This window comes from Ambystoma mexicanum, chromosome 9 (assembly GCF_040938575.1).
Source record: "Ambystoma mexicanum isolate Mex_15411 chromosome 9, UKY_AmexF1_1, whole genome shotgun sequence".
Taxonomy (NCBI): Eukaryota; Metazoa; Chordata; class Amphibia; order Caudata; family Ambystomatidae; genus Ambystoma; species Ambystoma mexicanum.
Window position 1 is genome coordinate 96,975,346 of NC_090931.1, and position 27,622 is coordinate 97,002,967.

The following is a 27,622-nucleotide window of genomic DNA, read 5'->3' on the forward strand; positions in this document are numbered from 1 at the left end:
TTTGACTACAGAGCCTGATGAATGACTCCTTCTGAGTAAGGAGTTTTGATCAAGGCCCAATCCTGCAGTTCAGATGAACAGTTGTTGGGAATTCAGAGTATTTATAGTTTCTTGAGAAAATGCGCATGAGTGGCTTTAAAGCCACTGATTAGCGTTCTGCATTGCCTGACTCTGTTCTTCAGGACATGTGGCAAGACGTGCATGCGCTAGCAGCGCAATTTTGGTTTAAATAGTGTCGACACTTTATGCGCGACGAAGGGAGGAAGCTGCATTTTTCACTTTGCCATCAGAGATTTGAGTTTTTGGTGTGCATGTGAGCACAGTTAGTGGGGAAGAGTAAAGCTCCTCCTGTGTGTGCAAAAGAAGCTTGGCTTCAGTAACAAAGACAGAAGTGAGTGAATAATAATCAACCAAATCCTGTTATCATTGAGCAAATGAAGATTAAAAGGATATGGCTATAAATCCAGGTAACAAGTGTCACTTTGTCTACTCTCAAGATTCTTTCAAGAGTATTCAACTAAAGATCCGGCCTATTTGAGTATATATTTTAAAAAGAAAGAAAAGGCTTTTCTTGAAGTGAAATATTGGAAAGTTACCCAACTAGTGAAAGATTTTCCTCAAGGCTATGAACTAAGTTCAACACCTCTTAGCTTCTCGCAGAGGAAATACAGGTATGATGCAACCTTAGGGGGTAGAGGACTGTTTAGAGTTGGTGATTTTAATTTGTTTTCTTGTCTCATTTTCTACAGATTGGTGCCTTTAACGAAAGACCGGAGTCCCCTTCCCATTTGCCCTGGTGAAGTTGGGATTTCAGCTGTTACTCAACTCAGTTGTTGACCACACTTTTACTGGGCAACTGTGGAGTTTGGCGGCTTCCACGGACAGGAATCATCAGGACTGGACACAATCTAGCCCACTCCCGGTCTGGGTGGAACGTGAAAAAGTAAAGGAGAAACGAACAATGGACAATAACTCTCCAGCCCAAGAATGGGCTAGACAAGGGACATGGGGGGGGAAAAAGAATGCAGAAGAATTTGAAAAAGAACAGTGGAGAGAAGGACAGTTGAAGAAAAGAAAAAGGAGAGTGACTTACCTGGGAGGTCGCGGTGCCCTGGGCCCTGTGTCCAGCCAGTAGAGCTCGGCAGCGCATGGGGGAAGCTGCCCAGAGACTCTTTGCAGCAGGCTGAGCTGCTATACCCGGGCAGCTCAGCCGCTGCTGGGCCATGGCGCTTATGGGCCCGCCCGGGGGCCAGACGGGACGGGCCCAGAGACATTTGTGCCACAGGCAATGTTGCAGTGGCTACCTGGACCCATTAAGAACAGCCTGGCCAGGACTGCGTGTGTGGGGCAGCCCTAACTGGGCTGCCCGGCTGTGCCCCTTAAGGCCCGCCTCATGGGCAGTGAGGCTGAGTCTTGACAATGCGTTTGCAGAAGCTGCTGAACCCCAACAGACCTTCAAAGGCGTGGCATACTCAACCACACTAATTCACGGCTGGGTGCGTAACACCCCCTGAGTGGGAGGGGAAGTGGATACAATAAAAATAACAGATTCCTACTATGACCTCATGGAAATCTGCAGGGGGAATTAAAGAGCTAATACAAGGCAGGATACATTAAAACATACTGATTCAAATTTTCCTGATATTCCGTAAATGTTAGTTATGTATACCTGTTTATTCCTCTGTTGTCTGCCCAGAGGATACCCTTTATGTAAGGCCGGGACTTGTTCAACAAGAAGTCTTCTCCTACAAGCGCCAATGTCTTTTTCTCTTAAACCTCCTAGCTCTAATTGGTCTTTGGCTTTGATTTCCTGCCTTTAAACGAATTACGATTGTCACTTGAAATCAGAGGAATTGTGTCCATAGTCTCATGGGCAATAGCTTACTTGGAAACACATATTGAAACTTCACTGCAATGCATGTAAAATAGTTCAGCCTTCTGTAATGCTGTTCCACTGACTGCTTTCTTGTTATAAACTCTGATTCCTGCAATTAACCCTGCATACCACGCTCTCCTGTCTCCGTGGGCTCAGAGTAGTCACTGCGCAATCCGCCCAATGTTTCCTTGAAACTGACTTTGTTTGCTGTCATGCCCCACTGCTTCAGAGAGAGTTTGAGCAGCAGAAAGGGGAAAGAAAACTGTCGTGTCACTGCAACCCGGAATAAAGACACGCTGCTACCACTTGACTAAGCTGCAGCATTCAAAGCGAAAAACAAATACTGCGTCGCTGCAGCCCGTAATTTCGGAACGCTACTAGCACTTAACTAAGCTGCAGCGTTCAAATGGAAAGCTTTACCCTGGGAGCCCGGCACAAGCCATTCCCTACCGACGGGGCTGACTGGAGAGCAAGTCTTTCCCGAAACACTCGCGCAGTTACTGAAACAAACAACCTGGAATCGCACAACGGAAACCAGCACTATCACAAAAAATAGATTCACTTTCCTTTCTTATTTAAGGCAAGTAAAGGAACAACTAGAGTTGTTAAACGGTTGGCTTTCCTTACATTTTTAAATGGATTCTCCACAGAGAAATGTCAGCTTAAACATTAATTTCTTCATAAGCAAAATTTGAAGAACAGTTTGTTCACTTAGCTTCAGTCTTAGAAAACTACTTCACAGCTCTCTCATGACCGCTATCTCAGCAACACCACGTCCCTCTTCAAGTCTTTATCTTGCTAGGCCCAAAGAGTTAGGTCTCTGTGTTACAGGAGATTCCTGGATCCTGAGCTCCTCAGCTGGGCATAGGACAATGAAAGGCAGTTGAAACTGTTCACCAACTGACCTTTTGTCTTTCCCAGCCAATCAGGACAAAGGTTAAAAGCCTCCATCTTGGCTTGGGCTAGTGTCAACACACTGAAAAGCATGTTAAGGTCTAACTCCTAAACTCCTAACCCACCTGAATAAAGACGGTACTATTCAAGATGCAATTATAACAACAAAGGCTGTGCTGTTCATAGAAAAAGTAATTGTTTCAATTGACCAAGAAATGTAGCAGTGTGCAAATCCCATGGATAATAAACGACCGAATGAAAGTTGAATGACTCCATCAACAACTCTACTCTTGAGCTAGCTAAACGTGCTTACACAATCTTTACTGTGTCTGTTCAAAATAAAAATAAAACCAAGAACAAAAACAAGAATATGAGTAGCACACAAGGCAAAAAACCTAAAAACATGAATACGTTGCAGATTTCCACACTCAGTGACTAAACACTTTCAAGTCAATCATTCTTCAGAAAAAAGATACTAAAGCATCAGATGCAGTACTAAAAAAATACTCGCCGATATCTCAATTGAAAAGGGTAAGATTTAATGGCAATACTAAAAATGCTTTACCGTATGGTCAGCTTGATGAACTTATTACTGCTGCTGAGGATCTACAAAATGCAGGGGATAGAACAGCCTCTGAGAGAATGGAACAATGTGCTCCAAAGCTTAGACCAGTATCAGCTTCACCCATAACGCAAGAGCTAAATATAGAGCAGCGTTGGATGGAAATTCGAAAGGCAGTCAACACCCATTTGGTGTTGCAAAAGATCCAACCTCCCCTTTCCTCATTGAACAAATCGGAGAGAAGCAAGAGCAAAACTATCTCTTGACCAACACAGTGGACCAAAAAATAAGCATCTTACAGTCTGAGAAAAACACCAAAGGTGTTGAACCGCTCAACAAAAAGAATCGAGAAAATTAAGACACTGAACGCAACTCAAATGCCTCACCAAACTAATCAGTTGGCTGTAATGGGTAGATGTGATGGCAACTCTGACAGAGCAGATGACATTAGAATTGCTGTTGAAAACTACATGGCCTCTCGAACCACGTTGCCAAAATCAACGAATGTGTTGGAATCGGACAATTTATGTGACCACCTAATCATACCTGAACCCAACTGTAACAAAATGCAATTGATGAAAACTCAACTGCTTCCAAGCCGTCGGGCACATAATCCCAATGTATTGAAACCACTTAATGATAGATATAATTCACAACTAACTCCGCTCTCCCAATGCAAAAAAAGCATACTATATTCTCTTATCATTGGTTGCCGTGCAGCCCTTTTTCCCAGATATATGAACAGAGCAAGTATAATAGCAATCTTAACTGAAATACCTGCTCTCGAAGACATTAGCTCAGTCGATATCGATCAAGTTGAGTTCATTAATGATAGAGATTTAGGCATGGTGAAAATATGGCTAACCTCTCGAGTGGTGTTAAATGCAATATTGCTAGCAAAAACCGAAATATTTGCTCCGGGATTTGAACTATCATTAGTAATGACACCTATGATTGCCACCTCAAATCTTGCTGACAATGTTAGCCAAGTGGCAAATTGTAAGAATTATTTGACCTGTACCTGTGGCAATAGCAGAACATAACTATTGCTGAATTCCCCTACAACATCTATTAAAGTAGCAAGCTGGAATACGAGAGTCTTTAATCATCTATTAAATAACTCAGACTGTGTCGCGATCCATACCCCTGACCCCTTCGGGTATAACGGCCCCCTGCCAGCAGTGGGGCTAAAGCCCTTCACACTGGCCCCAAGGGCCTTAAAACTCCATTAGAAACATACATGGTTTCAGTCCTGGCGCCTTTGGCGCCAGGCTCATTATCAGGAATAAAGCAATACCAGTTTTGGACCTTAATCCAACATGGAGGCCTATTGCACAGCTCAGTTATTTAGACCCAATCCATGTGGTCAAGTGATTTGGGTGTGGCTGGGCCTGGAACTACTTGGCCTGGAACTACTTTACCTGGGCTATTTAAACAACACGCAAACAGCAGAACCCGCTTTGCGTTATTCTGCACTCCTGCAGCGTAACGCTCACCGTGTTCAGCTCCTACTCATCTGCTTCACCAGCGGTCCGATCGTGAAGCCCTAGATCCAGATTCCATTTAATAAACTGGAAGAACAAGAACAGCATTAGTGAGCAAGAATACTTACCTGTGGAGTAACCGGTCTTGAATCCATCCTGCTCTTCGCTTACCTTGCCCATCTCCGGAGTTCGCCGCAACCTGCAAAGGTAAAGAAACAAGGACAGCATTAATAACAATTCTTACCTGGGCAAGCAGCGAGTCCTGGCAGCACCCTGCTCTTCTCTACCTCGTTCATCTCTGGGTTTCACCGCAACCTGCAAGGGAGAAGGAACAAGGTCCGCATTAACAAAGCACTTACCTGGGCAAGCAGCGCTTCAATCGCTCATCATTCCGGAACATCACCGCAACCTGTACAAAGGGAAGAGAACACAGGTTAGCAATTAACAGCAATAAACAGTGCAGCGCTCCGCATCAATAACTCAGTGGTCTTCGCCATAGGCGCGGCAACTCCGAGATCGAAACCATCCCTGTGAAAACAAAAGAGATATTGTTAGGGAACAGCGTAGTGGAGCAAGACGCTGAGAAGACAGAGAAAACAGAGGGAAAGAAAGAGACAGAATAAAGATGGAAAAGACATTACTCACCTGGAAGACAGCAAGCAAGCAGAGTCAGAGTCACGGCCGGTCTGGACCCGACATAAGGACACACGGACCAGTTAAGCAACTATGTCCACGGAATGCCCGCACCAACCACGCGCCCCTGCACACAGTTGCAGGACGGAGAGTTCAATGCACAAAAACCTAAGGTGAGCAATAACCCCAAGGGAGGGGATTTGGACCAGGGGAGGTGGGAGTTCACCCATCAGAGAACCAGTATCCTAACCCTCCATTCTCCTGTTATAGGTGCTACCCAGGGTCTGCCACATAACCAAGTTGAGATGGGTCCGGGATAGCGCTTAGACCTCCATCCAGTATCGTGTGGCGCTGCCGTGGATACCAGGTGAGCGTAATAGACTGCACTTGAACAATATGACAGTAATTTTGCAAGAAACTTGGGTAACTGACACTCCCTCGTGGAATAACTATAATATTCTATTGCATCCAGCCAAACTCTCGACGAAGGGCAGACCAATGTCAGGTTTATTGATCGCCACTAAAATGAGTACTGAAATTACATTGATACCATGGGTTACCTCAAACTTATTTAGGCAGCTGACCAAACTGAAGGTTCATAAAGTTAACTATGCTGTAATTAACATATATTGGAACCCTCTAGGCCTAACTGATCAACATTCTTTTTTTTGTGATATCAACAAATTACTGGACATGATCAATGTAGCGCCCCAGCATATCACATACTATCTTGGCAGGCAATCTAAATGTACATTGCTTCAACAAAACGAAAGCCCAATGGGATCACAGGCTCTTACAATGGAATCCTTTTATCAAAACCAGAAATCTAATTATGCCAAATGGTGCAATACTGAATGAAATATCCCCACACAGCACATGGAAGAGAGGTGCTACCAGTGCCATTTTTGACTGTTATGTTGATTCCAGATTATTCTCTAATGCTTCTCATTTTCAAATAATTCCTACAATACAGAGTGATCAATATATATTAACGTTTAAATGGAACATAGTTGGACGAAAGAACATCTCCATTCATAACAAAATTCAAGGTACATGAATCCTTAACAACAATCACAACAGATTTCGGTGGTTGGAACAATTATTAGGCCGATTTAGTGAATCTTTAACTGAAGCATTTAAGAAGTCATCCAATTACTCCAAAAATCATGCCCTGTAATATTGTGATCTCTTACAGCTATATCACATGAATGCCACTAATAGTAAAAGAACATTTAGGACGTCTCATGCTTTTGATCCTACTATAAAAGAAAGAAAAACATTGTTTAGACATGAAAAGAAACTGGCTTTACAACTAACACTAGATCTGAAATGGCCTGCACTTAAAACAATTAGAACTAGATATAAAAATTGGATGCGGGTGCAGAAGTCCATAATATTCCAGAATGAGGGTGGGTCGATGCTAAGGATGATGTGTAACAAAAACACTGCCCAAATCTGGGCTTTAATGAACTGTGTAACAGCTGATCCTCAATTAGAAATTCAAATCAATGGTGTCAGTGAGCAGCAATGGATAACTCATTTTTCCAAACTATATGCTCCTCCTCAAACTAAACATTGCCAATACTTCTATAAGAGGATGATTTCCATTAAAATTTACAGGAAGAGACATTCTGTTCTTCATAAATAAGGCACGTCGATGAAGGGCCCAAGGGTCCGATGGACTTTCAAATTCCATGCTGTAAGAGCATGCAGAAGCACAGGCAAAGATTCTGTTTCATGTATTCTGTTACATTAACCAGAAGCAGCAAATACCTAAATCCTGGCAGCACTCTGTCATCGTCCCAGTGTTCAAGAAGGGCAATCGGCAAGATCCAACAAACTATATGCCGACCGCCCTTCTGGATGCCCCTGACAAAATATTCACCTGCATAATGTTCAGAGATATAAATGCTTGGTCATTAACTGCAAAAAAAGCGATCCTTTTCAATATGGATTTGTTGCCGGTTTGGGTACATCTATTAATATAACAACTTTAAATACAATCAAGTCTCTATGTACCACCCGAAAGCAACCTTTATATTTGGCCTTTGTAGATTTCCGTGTCACGTTCGACTCAATTGATAGAGTGCTATTAAAAAAGAAATTACAATCTCATCAGTGCCCTTCCTCTTTAATAACCTTGATTGATCTATTGCATTCAGATACATCTATGCAAGTTAGGATGACTTTAAACGGACTGCTAACAACTTCCTTTCCGACAGAGCGAGGCCTTAAGCAAGGCTGAATACTGGCCTCAACCCTCTTCAATTTAATCATTCTAGATATGGGGAAAAAGTTTATAGATATCGCCTCAGATGCTCCCAAATTAGGATCTCAACAAATTCCTTGGTTACTTTACGTGGATGACCTTGTGCTATTATCACAAACACCAAGAGGTCTGCAAAAGCTATTAAATGGATTGGGTTTTTTGCTCAAGCGAATAACATGATGATTAATCTAGAAAAAACACAAATTCTTGTATGTGTTAAGCCAACAGGGCAGAAATTAAGAACTTACACGTGGACATTGCAAGAGGGTAAACTCACAGTTGTTCAACAGTATAAATATCTAAGTGTTATCATAAACATTCAATTGATTGATAAGCCATACATAGCCCGCTTAGAGAGTAAACTAACAACTCTTGTTTCCCAAGCAAAAGTTCTTTTTAAATTTGGGAAATTTCCCTGTAGCCACGTAGTGACATTGTAATAAAAAAAACTGTAGCCATTATAACATATGGAGCCGAAACAAAGTTACCCAGAGAGCAACTATTTTGGGACAAACATGTAACTTGATTTTGGCATAAATTCCTTCATTTACCAAGATGCACCCAATTTCACTGATCTGATTTGAACTGGGATCCCTCTCATTGTTTATATTTTACTTATGGAAGCTATGTTCCTTGTTTAGAAAATCTCTTCTAGAAAATAACTCCATCTCTTAAAGATTTTGGCTACATATCTATTAACATCGAATCTTGACTTCCCGAAAAAATTGAGAACTTTCACAACAAACGCTTTAGTGGATGCTGATTATTCAATTGAGCTATTGATGCAAAATCCGGTTTCACGCCAAAAACTAATTGTACCAATATGATTGGATTTGTACCCAAAATAAATGCAACTCCTATATAGATTTCAATCCTATATATTTTGGACATAAGAAATTACGCACAATGGCTGATTATCTACGAAAATGTCGGTCACCACATTTCAGAAACCAATATCTAGGGTTTAGATTGTACCTATGACAGAAATATGATATCTTGGCTCGACGTGGCATTATTTCCAGAGAAATAAACTTTTGCTGATTTTGCAAAAATAAAGCTTAGAGGGAAACTATGCAGCATCTGTTAGTTGAATGTCCAGCTTTAGCTCTGAGGCGTAATGTCCATTTTAAAGGACTATTCAGTGATTATCAAACTGTCAATTTGTGATGCCTGGTACAATATCTTTAACTCAACTAGACTAGCTGTTAAAATAGCTACTGTCAGTTATCTGAAATCTCTTGAACGAAACAATGTCAATTAGTGTGTTTAGCTACTGCTCAGTTATGTTTTGACAGAAATTATGAAAGTGACAGTGATATATCGATAAGAGATATATATGTAATCCATAATGCCCAGTTCAAAGTTTTAATAATGTCATCCAAAGTTTAGCGTTGTTTATAAAGCTAAAGTCTTACACTTTTAAGGCTGATTTTAGTTGTATTAAAAAGTTTTTAATTACCTATATGAACTGCATCAATGAATTAACTTTTTTTAAATGGTATAAAATGTGGTAATGAACTATAAAACCTGTTTATGTAATTTTTTACTCATTTGTTTTGGGATCATTCCAACTGCTCAACTAGAAGTATCTGTACTAGATCTGGGTATGAAACATTACATCAATCTTGTTTTTTGCTCTGTTCTGTACAACAAAATAATTGTATTATAGCTATGTAAAATTGGAAAGACTTTGTATGTAAAATATTTTGAAAGTTTGACATTTTATTCAGCCAACACAATAAAAAAAGTTTAAAAAAACCCAGAAAATAACCCTCATTTATGTGAACTAGGCTAAATACATTCACTACAGTAGAGAACCGTGACACTCGTGGCCAGCGAGGCAGGCCCAGCATCATTAAAGTCTCAGGTGAAGAGGAGGTGGCAATGAAGTTCTGGGCTGCTCCTTTGAGCGTCCCGTGAGAAGAAAACCCAAGCCGCCTAGCGGAGCGGCCTGTGTGAAGGTGAGTGGCCTGCCCCCCGTGACATATTGCAGAGGGTGCGGGCCTGAAGATCAAGATCAAGGTCGTGGGAGCGGCGTTGAGTGTGATGGCGTTCCCATGACAACAGGGACCTCGCCATAAATGAAAATGGTGCCCGGGTCACGGCTGCAACTTGGTTGTGCCCCCCCCCCCCCCCCAGCCAATGGGGGCCTGCCCAGAATATTATGAGTCCTGCGAGTACGGCCAGAACCCCACTGTGCCGTGGGCTGCCCATGACTACAAAAAGAGCTGGGGGGTGTGCAGCAGTGAAGTGTGGCCGGACACGGACTGCGCAGGGGGCCACCCAGGACTACAGAAAGAGGCAGGGGGTGCAGTGGTGAAGTGTGGGCAGACGCCCATCTGCACAGGAGGCTGGCCAAGGCTAAAAGCACGCGCCGGCCCCACACCCTGAAGAAAGACAAGGTGGTCAGGCCCCACATCACAAGGGATCAGGCCCTGGTCTCCACCAGGTCATTTCAGCAGCCTGTCGGGAGCCAGCCAGCAGCCTGCACCTACTTGCCCTGGACAGCACCACAAGGACAGACCTGCCAGGTACTATGAAAGGGTGACTGACTGCAGCAGTCATCCCATTGTGACATAGCGCCTTATGTTGTATGTATGTTGTGAGTCTATATATGTATATATGTATGAGTAGTTATGTGTATATCTTTATGTAATTAATGAATACTATGTAGGGTAAAATGTTAAATAGAGGGGTGGGGGGAGTAGAGAGCTGGAGTATTAGGGGGAATGTTAAGAAGGTTTATTAAGTAGGAATGGGAAGTTATATAGATGGCCATAAGTTTAAGAAGCGGGTAGAGGGGAGGGTACCCTGTCGTGAGGTAGCTGGATGGCGTGGTGGCTCGCCTAGCATGTTGGTCATCCACGGAGGCCACCCTCTGGCCTCACCCTCTATGTGGGTGGTACCCGAGGTTGGGGTAAGGGGTCTGTTGTGGCAGAATCGCCCTAAGGGTCCCTGAGACCCCTCTAAAACAGGGTAAGATGTCATAGCATGCCCCCATTTAGTTGGAGCTCACGCTAGAGGACTCTGAAGAAGAAAAGAAATTAGTTTGATTAATAAAAGAGGGGTCCCAGTTGGGATCCCTGTAAAAATTCACTCCGGTGTCTGTCCATTTGGCAAGGTCTCTCATCCATTTGTCATCTAACATAAGAACTCAGGATGTGGCCCATCTCCTGTATTAACTATTTTATTTGCAGGTCTCTCAGCGCCTCACTGGAATAGCTGGTCTGGGATCGTGTGGGTGGTTCAGGGTGTGTTGTGTGTGTTCGTGTTCCAGTTCGGGCCAGGGGTATTTTTAATACTGGGAGCTTCCCAGGCCAGAACCTCCCACCCTACCTCCCCCCAAAAAAACACAGGCTTCACTTCTCAGCCATCACTAGCAACACTAGGCGTGCCAGGAAAAAACATAAGGGGATCCCTGCAGACTAGTAGTGGAGCAGTGCTTCTCAACCCCTGAATGTATGACTTACAGTATCCATTATAATCCCAAGCCTTTCCTGCTAAAAGACATGATGTATGAAGGATTATTGATGAGCATTGGGGTTCCCCTATTCTGCGATAAAGTAGAACACATCGTGGGCAGCTCACTCGATCTTAATTATGATGAAACGTTTGGAATTCTGGGAACATTCTCACTTTCGCTACTTTTTGTAAGTATATAAATTGTTGTATAAAAGATGGGTGTTTTTAAGGAGAGCTATTTTACCATCTGCTATTTTATCTTTGGATGATTCTGTTGACTACGAATGAGAAACACTGGAGTCCTGGTGTAGGCTTGTTACTATTGCTCGTATATGTTTGATAGTGTGGGCTGGTTGAGTGTGGAGATTCTGCTGTATATTTCCACTGTTCTTGTGGCTTATTTTTTGCTGTGCAAAATAAATGATATTTTGAAACTGCCCTTCCTAGTCTTTATGGAATGGTGAAACATTGACAAAGCTACCTGCTGTGTAAACTATAAGATTTGTAATGTTATTTTGCCCTTGCATTGTCTAATCATTTCTTTGTAACATTTTGATACCGGGTATGTTTGATAGACTATACAATATACCTGGCTTTCCATAAAATCTTCAAAAAGTGCATTTATACATAATATATAACTTGCAATATAATCAGGTCTGTAATTTCCTTTAACTATTTCTTTTCGTTTTTTCCTTTACTCTCGAAACAGCGCTGGTTTACAAAGTTACCTCCAGTGTTGACCTTTGAACTATCCAGGTTTGAATTCAATCAGTCATTGGGCCAGCCAGAGAAGATCCACAACAAGCTTGAATTTCCACAGGTCATTTACATGGACCGGTAAGACAGCATGCTGATATCTGATTGAAACTACGGCCACTATCAAACAATGGGCATGACTAGATTCTTCAATGTGCCATTTTGATCTTCCAATCTGCACGAGAGGCAAACTCCTCTAGTACAAATTGCTTTTTCACCACAAATAATGATTGGTTATCATCACATCCAAAAACAATGATGCATTTCAAATTCATGTTCTACTAAAGGTCCTTTTGACACTTGTTCCAAGAGAAGTGAATACAGTGTAGTGGTTTGTAAGAGGGCAAGGTCTTGATCTGAAGTCTGTGAAATGGCCGGCATAGCTAGTGGAAGGTTCCAGCAACACTGTCGGTGGACGATAGAAATGGTCCTCTTCCTACACAATGGGGAATCCATGTAGAGATGCTTCTAATAGTCACACCTGTAAACTGAGGAAAGCACTAATGAATACGCTTCCAACTTAAATTATTTTCTTTTATACTTCAAAAGGTTTAGGATCTTATTCCTTTTCTGGCATATCTTAGTTTGTTGTCCCTGCAATCAGTCTATCTTTAGAGGTCTGCAAGGCTCAGATTTTAGGCATTGTCCTAGTTTCAGAGTTGCTCTGTATTTTTATGTTCTGCGCCCTAGGCTCAAACTCACATTGCAGATTTATACTAGGAGAATCAATCTATTGAAAATGAAAGGAAATTGAGTCTAGATGGTTTTACTTGGACATAAAGATGTAGTTGTTGTGGCGGGTCAGAAGGGCGCATACACTCAGACATGTTCTTCAATCTTTTATTAAATTTAAGGCCTAACTTTGCCTATGTTTATGGGTGGTACCCAACTATCTTATTGACTAAGGTGCTCGTCTGTCAGTTGTGAATGTCCAAATAAAATGCATCTGCTTTCCAAAACTACCCTAACTGTCACTCGTGTCACTATTTGTATTCTCTTAAATTCCCTTTTCTACTGTTTATCAGTAGAAACTTCAGCCGACCCTTTTGATGGAATATGATCCCTAGGGGTTTTCACTCTTCATAACAATACCAACTCTCTTGAGTGTCTTGATTCTGTATCTTGATTACAGGTATAGGTTCTTGACAGTGTCTTTCTCAACAATACAATACTTGTTCAAGATAGCAAGTTATTTTCTCGTTTTCCCAGGTTGGTTTCATCCCCTGGTTCTCTTCCTTATTGTTCACTTCACAGTAACCTTTTCTTTTGGATTCCAACCCTCATGGATATTAGCTGTTGGTTTTAAGTTTGTTTCACAATTTCTACTGAGACTAATACACTGAGACGTATACTGCTATTTGAGTCTTCCTGTGCTTCCCGTTCTGCCTGTTACCTTCTTTCTGGAGGCAGAACTGATTCAGAAGCCTTTGTTCTCCAGGACTCGGTTTCCTCTTTTGGAATGCCGATTGTGTTCCCTCTATCGTGTGTCTTCTCACACACTCATATCTCCTGACAGCGTCCCGGTGCTCGGCTGCACCCTGGGACACCTTGCAACCTTCAGTTGTTGATTGTATCGGCAGCGTTCTGCAGTCTACACATCCATCCCAGTCTCCTTCAGTTGACCATATGCTTTTCCGGTACTCTGCTTTACGGGTTTGCCGCCACACTGGCGTCCCATAGAACATGTGCGAGCAAGTTCGTATCTCGTGGGTTTCCTGGTTCTTGCCATCACAAGTTGGTATACAACTGACCCCCCACCCCCAGTTGCATAGGTGGTTGTCTTTCTCTCCCGTTTTTCGCTCTCTCTCTCTCTCTCTCTCTCTCCCCATGCCTCTCTCAACCCATGCCTCTCTCTCTCTCTCTTTCTCCATGCCTCTCTCTCTCTCTCTCTCTCTCTCTCTTTCTCTCTCCATGCCTCTCTCTCTCTGCATGCCTCTCTATCTCTCTCTCTGCATGCCTCTCTATCTCTCTCTCTGCATGCCTCTCTATCTCTCTCTCTGCATGCCTCTCTATCTCTCTCTCTCCATGCCTCTCTATCTCTCTCTCTCCATGCCTCTCTATCTCTCTCTCTCCATGCCTCTCTTTCTCTCTCCATGCCTCTCTCTCTGCCGTTTAACTTACTCATCACAGTAAGGAGGGCATGCTGATTTAGAGACACAATCGTCTCGTCTCAGATAATGATGTCCTTTAGGAGTTTCTTCGTCTCAGTTTTAACAATTCAGGTTTTCAGATATTTTAACACATCCTATTTATGCCATGATCTGTTCAACTGGCGGGAGACCCTCACAGGAACGGGAGTCCTTGTCCCCAAAGGGCGAGTCTCTCCCGGTGAGGACCTGCTTGCCTCTACTCTTTGGGAGGCTACTGTGGAGCAGGCTCAACTCCAAGCTTCACCCACGGGGGTGGGAGGGGGGCTCCCCCTTGTGAACAAGGGATAAATTCCCTCCATTGGGCAGTGTAAATGAATCGGCCCGATCGCTCCATTAGGTGTTTAGATTTATGCAGGGGTATAAACCTTGAGTCATGCTCTCTGGGCCTCTGACCCTCACTCTCTGGGCCACTAACCCTCGCTCTCTGGGCCACTGACCCTCACTCTCTTGCCAGGCTGGGGCATGGACACACACTCCCTCCGCACACACCTCCCGGCCACTGTGGCATACATTCCCCACCGTCCCTGCCCCCTCCCCCCTCAACTACCAAGTCATTCTCACTCTTCACCCTTCCCAACCACCTTCCCACAGAGGCCTCTTTTGAATCTCAGATTTAAACATTTTATCGTCACATTTTGGTTTAGTATTCCTGGTCTGTGCCTAATGTTAAAAATGGAAAAAGTAAATGGAGCGGGGCACCTAAAAGCATTCCCTTAGGGGAAAAATAAAGGAAAAGCCTATTTACTCTGCCAGTGTCCTCTTCCATCCTTATAACAGTCTGAGCTCAGGCACTCTTCAAGGGTTACGGTTTGCTATATTCAAATTTGACTGTCCTATGTCCAACAAGTAAAACTTTATTTGGGAGCTTTTTCTTGAGTTAAATTACCCATCTTATCCTCCATAGTATTTCTGTGAAGATTGCCTCTCTTTCCCTCACCTCTTTTCATTGATCACTTAGGGCATCGCGAGGTGAGTGTCCTTTTCACATTTGGTAACTGGCGCATCGTGTTGAGTAGTGCCTGGGCTTTGGATTTTACTTTGTAGCCCATGTTGACCCCCTCAGGGATCCTTGATTCCTCTGAGCCCCTTCCACCTTCCGAACCCGCCGATCTGCCCGCCCACCGCCCATGATTGGCTATATAACTACACTTAACTGAGCTTCCCAGGGCAGCCCTCTGCCCGTTTTAGCCCCTGCGGCTAAGGGCCACAAGGCAAAGGGCGGCTCCAACAGATGTGGCTCCAGAAAGTGTCAGCAGGTGTCTGCAGGGGAAGCCAGCCACCAGCCGTCAACCAGTAGCAACCAAAATGAAAGTGTGGCATGGGTGGGGAGTAGAGCTATTGCTCTACTCTAGAAAACCCAGCCACTCAAAATTACCTACCTCCGGACCTATGAATGTTAGCAATGCCGCACTTAGTTAGAATTGTGAACATTAGCCTGCGCTGGAACCAGATAGGATTGTCAATGTTAGCAATGCCACACTTAGAATTGTGAACATTAGCCTACACCTGACCCAGACAGGATTGTCAATATTAGCAATGCCACACTTAGTTATATTTGTGAAAATTAGCCTGCCCAGATCCATACTAAGCTATGAATGTTAGCAATGCCGCACTTAGTTGAAATTGTGTAAATTAGCCTGCGCCGGACCCAGACCGGTTTGTGAATGTTAGTTATGCCACTCTTAGTTAGAATTGTGAACATTAGCCTGCCTAGATCATACATGATTGCGAATCTTAGCAATGCCACACTTAGCAGAATTGTGCACATTAGCCGTTGCCTGACCAGACAGGATTGTGAATGTTAGCAATGCCACACTTAGTTAGAATTGTGAACATTAGCCTGCCCAGACCCACACTAGAATGTGAATGTTAGCAATGCTGCACTTAGTAGAATTGAGAACATTAACCTACGCCAGACCCAGACAGGATTGTTAATTTTAGCAATGCCACTCTTAGTTAGAATTGTGAACATTAGCCTGACGGGATTGTGAATGTTAGCAATGCCACACTTAGTTACAATTCTGAACATTAGCCTGCGCCAGACCCAGACAGGATTGTGAATATTGACAATGCTGCACTTAGTTAGAATCGTGAACATTAGCCTGCCAAGACCCATACTACAGTGTGAATGTTAGCAATGCCATACCTAGTTAGAATTGTCAACATTAGCCTACTCAGACCCATACTGGATTGTGAATGTTAGCAATGCCGCACTTAGTTAGAATTATGAACATTATGCTGCGCCGGACCCGGGCAGGATTGTGAATATTAACAATGCTGCACTCAGTTAGAATTGTGTACATTAGCCCGCGCCAGACCCTGACAGGATTGTGAACGTTAGCCTGACTCACTTTTGCAAATGTAAATGTTAACATGCCCCACACGTGTATCACTGTATAACCTGCTTTTCTGTTCCCCATGCTGTTGTTATATATCCGTATCCCCCCTACTGCTGCTTTAAGCCCAACCCCCTTTCTCTGCGTCTGTGTGTCTCTGTGTTCCCTGCCATCCTGTTCATGTGCCTGGTCTCGGGCGCTTTAAAGATAACCATCATATCACATCACTACGCTTACTCTCTACTATACACCATCATTCAACTAGAACACAGCTATATCCCTGATTAATCAGGCGTAGCTGTTCAAATAGGCATACGACCCCATGAACACTTCATCACCATAATAAAACATAGGTAGCCGAGCAGATTCTGGCTCACATATGCGTCATCCAGATCTAAAGCAGCCAGAGCCCAGTCTGGCTGCCCACCCACCAGACTGCACACATCCACCTGATAACTCCAACACCACACCTAACGCTAGGATGCAGCTACCATCCGGCAATTACATCAGCTGCACACATCTGGTGCACCCACGCACCCTACAACACTATATCTCTCTACTGACTAGAACTACGGTTCCCAAGGGCGTTCAATCTACCAGCGCTTTGAGGTCATAACAATGATATATAGAGCGCTATATAAATGTCAAATAACATAACAAGTAACATAACTTAAGATAGATTACACTCTCCTTGTAATCACTGGTGTGGGATGCCTTAATGGTTCTCAAAATTAGCCTTTTTGTTAGTTGTCTGTTCCATGTGCAGAAATACAAAAAGTTGTATGCTTTTCTTTTTACTTTGCCAGCATTAACATAGTCCAGCGCCTGTCTTTTTTTTAGGATGGGCTTGTTTAAATCTAGCATGTTCATTCTTATAGTGATCACCCACCTCTCCTCCTGGGTTATCATAGGGATATGGTGTGAGTTGTAGGGAACGTGTAAAGGTGTCTTTCCGGGTAGATATTTTTCCTCCCTCTCATTTGCATTCTTTGAGACTATGAATGTTCATTTCTCTTTGTTCACTGCCTGTGCAAGTGGATCCATACTCTGGTAATTTCTCCTGGAGGGCAGCAAACAAATCTTTGATTAAGCCGATTTAAGTGGCCTCTTTTACGATTTGGTTCTTAAAAACGACTTTTACTTGAAGGTGATACAAACTCCTTCCAGCATATGTCATTCAAGTGGGATGAAGTTGAACAAAGCATTTCGTGGCATTGAAAGCATGGCCATTTTTATGTGGTTATCCCACTTTCTTTTAGCGTCTTTGAATCCCCAAGGCTCTGCTCCATATACAAATGTGTTTGGAGTATAAATTCCTGGTTTGAAGAAATATGGTCTTGTTTTCCTTGTGAATCTTAAAATTGCATTCAATGCCGCTTGTGCCTTTTTCTATACATTTTGAATATACTTCCACCATGAGACACTATCAGTGTCCCTCATGAGCAAGTGCTTCAACCCTAAATTATGTTTTATTTGGTATTAAGTTATTCTAATGTTTTTTTCTAGGCAGTGCACACTTACTGGTTCCAACACATGCTGCGTTCCCACTCGCTTTCTTGCAATGGTTACCGATCATTGGCAATTAGATTGAATGCCTGACTGAAGTCAAGGAATGCCACGTACAGCGGGGTTCGTTTACTTATAATAGGTTTTTCGATCAGATGGGGGGGGAAAAAAGGTTAATCCTGATTGATCATAGAAAGGGCTTTTCTAAAAACCTTCTTTTATTGGGAATACCAGCCTGCTGCAGCCAGGAATTCAGTTTCTTCAGCAGGATCCTGGAAAAGGAATGCTTGTCAATATCAGACAACGCAGCCTGTAACATGTAGGGTTCGATGTGGACCTTTCTTCCATAGTGGGACAATGGCACACTTTTGCCATAGTTGAACAATGCAGGAAAGAAGTCTCAAGGACCAGGTTTCTGCAAAGATTTACAATGTTTGAGGACTTCCAGAGAAAGCAAGTTGGGGCACCAGGGTTTTACCGAGCTTGATCTAATTTATAGCAGCTTTCACTTCTTTTTTGGAGAACCAATTAGCAATGTGTCTCCCACAACACCAATTCTTGCATGTTGTCAGGCCTTCTTGTTCTGGTTGATTATCCAAGCAGATAGATCCAACACACACTCGATTTCATACTCTTCCCCAGCCACTCTTGACATTACCTCAAGCACACTCTGACACACAGGAACACAAGTATTGTCCCTTTAGCTAGCTCTACTGTATTCCTTTTGGGCCATAGGTATATTTCCTTATTGTCTGTAGGCATGTAGGGGTGGTGCGGTGTGAGCTGGTGGCTGCTAGCAGCATCTGAATAAAACTCAGTCCCTGGCAGTCACTTTTAAGAGACCTATGAAAAGCAGGCCTATGTTTATATATGCATTACCTACTTATGCCCCCCCATGCCCACCTTGATTGTACCATCTGCTTCTGTTCTGCTACTAAGTAATGTTCATAATACTTTGTCAACTTGCACCTGGCTGTGTGTTTTACACACCAATCCTGAGGGTGTTAGTCTTTTGCTGCCGTTTTGTAGGTACCTGTACAGAAACAAAGAACTTATCAGAACAAAGAGGGAGGAGATCAGGCGACTGAAGGGAAAAGTGAAGTTCCTGCAACAGAAGCTGGAAAGGTAAGAACATATTGCCCAGCCATTCATTGCTCTGTATAGCTATGAGGTGTGTCCCATTGGGGAGTAGTCTCAAATAAATGAATTTTATTTGTCGTGGCAATCATTGCAAAGGTGGTGATTACCAATTAAGGTGATCATTGTGCCTTGTGTTAGCCACTATATCCTGAAAATATTGACTACAGTCATTATTTTACATTTCGTTCCATACAGGCTTCATCAAATATGCCACTCCTAGTCCTCCTAATCTGGATGTTTAGGGAGTTTGCTTATTTCCATAAAGCAACTGTGGTGGTTTGTCCCCTACAACATTTGTAAGCGTTGAAAACATGGCAACAAGTAATTGAACATTTCCTGTTACCTTTTCACTATTGCATCACCTAAATAGATTGTCCTTGTTAGTTCTTATTTCTTCACTTAGCCAGCTTCTGGAACTTCAGTTCTTTGACTCTTTTAATTAGCATCTCAAATGGAAATGCTGTAGAGAGGTTACTTAAAAAGCATTACACCGTTTTTTTTTTAAGTGTTACGTATTGGTCAGGAGAGTGGATAGTCTGAGAAATCGGGTGTCTTACCCGCTAGTCCCCGGGGGTGTCTCAGGTGGCCAGGGCACGGCCATCGCCTTTGGATCCATTCACTGGGAGTGGACCAGTGCAGGAGGAGCAACAGGGGGAGGGGTCTTCGGGGAGTGGGACACCTGATGGTGAAACGCAGTATCCCCCTCCCTGTAACACCTTTACCCCATCCTACCCGGTAGGATATGTGAACTTTAGCCCCACACCCTTCCCTTCACAAAAACTTTCACACAGGCAGCTTGCTCTGGGAGAAAACATTTAAACCCAGCAGTGTACCTGACATGTCCCACTACCATGGTCAGGCAATTACTGGTAAACACTTGCACCTGACTTCCATTAAACTTCCCCATACGAATAAAAGCGGTAGTACGAGTGCACACTCTGAGCGAGGCAAATCACACAAAGGAACAATGGTTTCCAGACGGCAGCTGAACGAGGGAAGAAAGACGTCAAAGCAAGAAAGGTACTCAAGGAGGGAGATACCCTTGACCTTTCCAGAACCCTTCAGATTAAACTGCATAAGGCCAGGAAACCAGAGTGAAGAGGAACAGCAGCCGCCGTGGTACCGTCCTTGCCTCCAAGATCAAAGCAGCACCAGAGATATCAACACACCCGGTGAGTTGGGGAGACCGATGCAAGACCCTTCTGTGTTGAAGTGAAGGTTGCAAGTGGCAACATTGTAAAGAGCGCAAGAACGAAGAATTGCACCAGTGTGATATAAGATGCAAGGAAAGTTTAATTGCTGATGGATGTATTAACATTTATGGAGAAAGATAAAATACCAGTGACGAAGTGGTCCGCAACGAGTGGGTACACAATTGAAGGTCTCTGTATAGGTATCCAGCCAAGAAGTGGCAGAAACGAAAGTAGAAGATTGATGAGAACATTGTGTGAAGTGAATCAAAGTGGTCCTGCGACAATTTAAGTAAAACCCATTGCACTTTTGAAAGTCTACGATTTTTGATAGCAAGAGGAAAACTTAGAAAGTGAGATTACATAGTCCAAGCCCGAACGAGGGAAACCAAATGTGAATATTGTGCTAAAGGGATCCGAGCCCGAACGAGGGAGACTAATTGTAAAAATTGTGGTAAAAAGGGGTCCAAGCCTGAAGGAGGGAGACTTATGATGAACACGAAGCGAGAACTTGTGCATGTGAAAATCCTGATAAGAAAGGAACTTTGGTGCTTGTTTGTTTCGACAGACCCTCTGCAGTAAGAGTCTGTTCTTGGAAAGGAGGCTTTGGCAAAAAGCCCTGATACCTATGCGTTGAACGGTATCCTTGTGGCAGGGAAGCCAGAGTGTGTGCGAAGCTCGAACGTGCCGCCTTGCCCCGTGCTTAAAACGTGGGGAAGGGAAGCCAACTGCTCTACTATCCGTACCTATTTCTTGAACACTTTTGATTTTGGATACACTATAGTCTCACACCATTTTGTATTTAGAAGTAAGCATTGACTATAGGTTTATTAGTATAGGTCCTTTTTATTTTTACAGAGGCTAGACTAGGACTGTGTTATTATTTGATGGTCGTAGCTTGCTCTCGCCCTTCGATTTTAGGTTTTGATAGGCGTTCAACCAACCCATTGAATTTCAATAAACACCCTTGAACTTTGATCCCTTGTATCAGTCTTCACTGTTTGATACCGTGCCTTTTTTACAGTAGTGACTATAAAGGAGAATGCATCAATTAAAGAGTAGTCTTTGATACTACTTACTACTTACTTGTATGTCTGTCAGGCTGAGGGATATCCTGTGTCCACGGAAGCTGCTGAACCCCTGGCAATCCCCCTGAAATGTAATCCTCAGAACCAGTTTATACTCGGCTCTGTAAACTACACCCCAAAGGGTAAGGGGGAAGTGGATAACATAAGAAACAGCAGGCTGGCGACGTCTAGACTAGCTGATGCAGAACCTGCAGTGAATACATAACACACAAAATCCTCAAATTACTTAACTACCTTTTGATTTTGAAAACTCTATATCCTTAACTAAAATGTAAAGAATCATACCTGGTTCTTCTCTTTAAGGATCTTAGAGAAGATAGGAGTAATTGCTGATAAAATCTTTCTACCTTCTTTTTTTTGCTTTGAAAATCTTGAAAATAACAGCAACTCCTTTCGAGTAATGTAGCCTTAAGAACCTTGACTCATGCCTTTTAAAACTGTATAATGTTCGTTATGATGGGCTTAAAAGGAATCCAGTTCTTCTTTCTTAAAGTGCATAGTCTCTTTAAGAACTTGCAAACTTGTCCACACGCGCAAAGATTTACACGCACAGAACACGCGCTGAAGAAAATACGCGCGGAGAAAAACACACGCTGAGGAACACACGCGCTATGTAAACACGCGCTGAAGAAATCACGTAGAAGTCTTTTCTCACGCTCGCGTACACGCTGTCAGGCTGAGAACCTGGTGTCTGCAGAAGCTGCTGAACCCCCGACAATCCACCCAAAATGTGGCACTCTGAGCTGACATAAATAGAACTGCTCAGTTTACCTCACTTTCAGGGGAAAGGGGGAAGGGAAAAAGAAACAAACACCAGGCTGGAAGCTATCAACTCGCTGGTTCTTCACCTGTAGTTAAAACATAAACATGCAATATACCTCATTACTCATGGGTTACTATACTGACCTTAAACTCTAAATCCTTAACCAAAATAGTTTAAAAACCATACCTGGTTCTTCTCTTCAGAATGCCCAGAGAAGTGAAAAGCAGACAAGACTTCCTTACTTGTGGACCAGAATCTTATAGATAATTCAGCCTTCTTAGTAGGTCCATGAATGTAATTCAACTTTGTAGTTAGTCTGCTCAAATCTAAGATTCTTGAACAAGGTCTTCAAGTAAGATTTAAGTTCTTGTATTTGTTTTTAATATTTTCTTTGTAGAGAGTCTTTTTCTCAGGAACGAATTTAACTTGCGATGGAATCTTCACGTGGAAAGCCAGAAACACGCTTTTTCTCCAAATCGCGGGAAATACGCACACGTGTTAACTATCAAGTTCGCGGGAAAAAACGCACTCGCGCTAAAGTCCAAGACGCGATAAAAATTACACGTGCTTTCCGCCAAGTCGCGGGAAATACGCACACGTGCTGACGATTCAATTCGCGGGTAAAACGCACTCGCGCTAAAGTCCAAGACGCGATAAAAATTACACGTGCTTTCCTCCAAGTCGCGGGAAATACGCACACGCGCTGACGATTCAATTCGCGGGTAAAACGCACTCGCGCTAAAGTCCAAGACGCGATAAAAATTACACGCGCTTTCCTCCAAGTCGCGGGAAATACGCACACGCGCTGACGATTCAATTCGCAGGTAAAACGCTCTCGCGCTAATGTCCAACTCACGAATAAATACGTACACGCGCAAAATACACACGCGCTTATTTTATCACGCAGAAAAAACCCTTGCGTAAACGAACAGTAAACACGAGTCCAAAGTACACGCTCGCGCTTCACTCTCACGCACAGACACACACACACGCGCGGGCGAAAAGTAACGGACAAAAAACTCACGCGCTAGTTTGATTTGACACGTAGCGATAAAAACAAACGTACGCGCTTCAATCTTTTTAGATACAGATTTGATTTCAATCCCTTATATAAATATAACCTTTTTACAAAGTTCAACAAAACTGGAAAGTCACTTGTGAATAAGACTTGAAAACTTCTTTTCTCAGAAAAAATGGAAGTTTCTGACTCCTGTCCTGTGTCTCCACCAAACTCCAAACACGACTCCTGTTATACTTTCAGATCTTCCGCTCAACTGCTAGAAACTTGTCACCCTTGACAAAGTTAAGCAGGAACAACAAGGCACACGACCTCTCAGCTGGGCAAGGACGATGAAAGGCAGTTTAGAATGTTCATTGTCCTCCCTATAAACAATCTCCAGCCAATCAGAATTTAGACTGAGAACCTCCATCTTGGCTTGGGGCAATCTCCATAGACTGTAATGAAGGTTAAGGGCAAAATTGGCTGTTTAAAAATATAACCCATAATAACTTCCTAAAACCTTTCTATACTAAATATGTCTCTCCCCTGACCCAATGTAAATGAGTATATGATACTGTATGTAAAGAATATGTCACTCCAACCTGACAGTACCTGACACACGCGCTATAAACACCTGCGCTATGAACACACGCGCTGTAGATATCACGTAGCAGTCTTTTCATGCGCTCGCGTACACACGCTATGAATACATGCGCTTTTAAGAATTAAACGTGGAACTATTAACAGTGTAACATCACAGTTCTACTATTGAATTTACATTTAATTTCTCTGAAAGTCAATAATGAATCTGAGCAACAGATTTACATAACCAAAGAAAGTCACTTAGCTTAAGAATGTTTCTTTTCCAAAAGAACTTCCGAAAACTCTCCTGTGAACCTGAATACTTCTCCTGAACAACCCTGAATAAGTAGCCGCTCGACTGCCAAGATTTGAAAGTTCAAATCCACTAGGCCCAAGACTTCAGCAGGAGCAGCTACAAACACGTCCTCTCAGCTGGGGTTACGACGATGAAAGGCAGAAAGTGACAGTTTAGAACGTTCATTGTTGTCGTGCAGTTCTCTCTAGCCAATCAAAGCTTCTATTGTAAAACTCCATCTTGCCTTCGGCCAGAGCCAGGAATCTGTATAGAAATGTCAAGGCCAAACCAACTGCAGTTGAAAACTTCTAACCCACACAGAAAGAAAGGGGAATAATGGAATAATTAAAGGAAACCTGACATTGTCACACCCCATTTCCTTCATAGTTATAGGAATTAGTCCCGTCAAGTGGACTGGATGGACCACATAATGATGTGCAGTTCAGGTTTGTGTCTGTTCTCCTCAAAGTCCAGAAGAGTTGCATGACTATCTGCTGTCCTTTTTGTTTTGGTTTAGGGATGTGGCCAAAGTTAGTCACAGGATGCCTATAGGCCTGAGATGTGGCTGTAAGCAATGTAAACCATCAGGGGTTAGTGTGGGGCTGGCCTCCTTTGTGTGAAATAACTCAATAAATATGAATTGGTAGCTAGTCTATTGGCCTTTCTTTGTGCTTGACAGTCCCTTTGTCTATCTTCCTTCGCAGCAGAGGTGGGATGCCTTACATGGTTGTCCCATGTGGGCTCTAGCTAGAGCTCGTAGTAGCCTTGGTTTGGGGCTGCAGACTGCTCCAACACAAATCCTTGATAATGTGGGAAGTCATAGCTGTACCTGTGTTGGCTGTCAATGATTGCGCAGTTGCCTACAGTTGAAATGTTTCAGGACTCCTGGTAGGGGGTCTGGGAAAAACCCATTAAAGGATTTGCTATATTTATGGAGACGATCTGGTGCCATTCCTTTATCCGGCCACTGGAGATAAGAATGCAAGGCATAGAAGTCTGCTGCTGTGACCACCATGGCCCAGGCCATCTACTGCAAGTCAAGGTTCTGGTCTTCTATCGAAGGGGGACATTGTCCACAGTGCTCCTCTACCTTGAACTGGTGGGCAGAACCATTTCTGAGTCCTGCATAGCCATGGTCATCCTCCCGTAGCGCTGAAGTGTCATGGGCTTGTAAATGGTATCGCATGTCTGAAGTGGGGACGGCTTCTGCCTCATTGATCTCATGCAGCCCGGAGCTGTGACACTTTCAATGGGTCCTGGACTTTGCTGCTTTGCTACTCTCTATCAAGAAGAGTGATCCTGCTGGAGCATGTCTCCTGAGGGTTCTGAACCATTTTGCCTGCAGACCCTCTGCAGCAGTCATTTCAACTGCTCATAGTGTCGGTGTGTTTGTGAAAGCATCCTCAGTTGAGGCATTCACCTCTTAAGTCTAATTCCAATAGAAAAAACAACTTCCTCCTCCTCTGTGCACATCCACTGCCTGCCTGACTCTTCAACCATGGGCCCAAGGTCTGCTTCTAAGGGGGAACCCTGACAATAATAATTGTGAAGTGTCTTAAATCCACTGAAAATTCAAATTGCAATGATGCATAAATACCCTCAGATGTAAGAATGATTTCTGGCCCACTGCATTGTGGTGTTCAAATCATATAACTCCGAACATGTTTTTTTACTTTTTCCCTCTAGTTTATTGTTGCATAGAGTAGCGTGAAAGTGAGTAAAGCTGCATGCATGTTGCAAGTGCTACTGGGTTTTGGCATTTGTAGTGCTTGGCTCTGCCCCTGGCCTGGAACGAAGGGATTATTGTGCATCTATTATTCAGCAGGCCTTCCTCAGTGAATTACCACTGGACCATGAATGCAATGGTTTCCATGACATGCAGATGACTTCTTGTACCGCTCTTATCTCGCCAATCACATTGGGATCTGTGGCCACATCTAGCATTGTGATTTCGAACATCTCCTTAGTCATTGCCTTTTACTGCATGTTCTGCTATGACAAAATGATGACCCCTTTGTTTCATTAATTCCGTAGGTATTTAAAGTATGGCTCTGGTCCCAGTCGGTATCCGTTGCCTGATGTGCTACAGTATGCCCTAGAGTTTGCTCGCACGCCGCCGATGGTTTGTTGTACTAATGACTCTGAACTGGCATCGTCACTTTCCAGAGGAGAGCCTTTACCTTCTGTTGCAAGCTCTGAAATAGATTGGTATGTACAATTATAGTTAAATAGTAAGTTTGGTGATAAAGTTGAAACTTGTAACTAGAGTTGCATTGCATGACAAAGAAGGGGAATTGGTATTCTTCATGCTTATTCAATTATCGTTCCCCCCATGTGTAGTCATTCTTAATAAATGTCACGTAAACTCCTGCACAAAGAGAAATAAAAGCACTGTTGGGATTTATGTGAGACTTTACAATGGCCATACATCTTGCTAGCAAACTAAGCGTTCCTACTAGCAGTATTTCATAATGATTTAAATCATTTGTGATAAAATACATGAAACAATTGAGCATTTCAGTAGTGACCGTAACATGACAATATCGGATTCCTGGAGATTAAGAAGTTTACAAATCAGATTGTTGAGAAATGTTTTATTACAAAGAAGGAATCTTAAATCCTCACAAATCAACGAGACTTACTTAAAACATTTTTTACTAATTATTTATTGGTTAAATTGTATGCGCTTAATACCCAGAGGTCTCTAAGCGCGGACCGAACCTGTTTTGCTCCGTGTCATCTTGCTTCCAAGGCGAGCACATTGCCCCTGAGCTGTGCTCCTGAGACAAACATCAATTTAAACATCAATTTTAACCTTAACAATACAAAAGTTAAATTAAAACAACAATATCAACCATGTAAATACATTCTCACATAAATAACCTAAAACTATTTAATCAGTTCATCACATTCATCAAATATTTAAAAAACCATACATAATGAAACATTTCAAACATTTCCTACAGTTATATCTTCAAGGTGCGTGTGATTTTAAAAATCCCACAACAGTTAAAGCAAGTAAAGTTGAAGTGCCTTTCAAACAATTCATCCAGAGACTATCCCGGTCTAATGAATAACTGTATTGTGTGTTCGCTCTAAAAAAAAATAAGGCCCAAATTGGAGAGTTTGGGGCAGATAATGAGCAGATGTTTCAGGGTTTCCATTTCGTTCACATTCTTACAAAAGCGACAATGTGCTTCTTCAGGGACAATTTCATTGCGTCTCAGAAGAATATAAATTCCATCTGAATCGCAAAAAATTCGATCTTGCCTTAGTACACAGAAAAGTATGGAGCCATGGTGCCTTGACGTTTGTGTTCATGGCTTTAGTGCTCTGACTTTCAAAGCCATAATATATGTTCACAGTAGTGCACCAGTCCTATTGAGACAGCGCCACCTTCACTTTTTCAGGGTCATCCCTAAAGTAATCCTTGGTCAAAGTTATGTCTCCTAGCACATTATCACAATAATCAGTAAAACTGTTCATTGTCCTTTCTGCTCTCATTACAGTGAAGGCTCCTAACTCTTCATATTTCATATAAGGTGCTTAAGCATCCAATCAAAAGTTTGTTATAGAATGCTAAATATGTCCACGTTCTTTTTGCTTTAAGTCCATTTAAACCAAGCTCGTATTGAA

General features: G+C 42.8%; 1 protein-coding gene across 4 annotated transcripts in view; it reads left to right on the forward strand.

The window, feature by feature from the left end:
- The window catches only part of USP28 (ubiquitin specific peptidase 28), a 977,853-nt gene that overhangs the window by 301,956 nt on the left and 648,275 nt on the right, over positions 1-27,622 (forward strand). For all 4 annotated transcript variants that reach the window (XM_069614230.1, XM_069614233.1, XM_069614232.1 and 1 more), the window contains exons 11-13: positions 11,890-12,017; positions 18,958-19,053; positions 26,021-26,194. In XM_069614230.1, the coding sequence (XP_069470331.1) occupies positions 11,890-12,017; positions 18,958-19,053; positions 26,021-26,194 (398 nt within the window). The remainder of the gene's footprint in view (positions 1-11,889; positions 12,018-18,957; positions 19,054-26,020; positions 26,195-27,622) is intronic.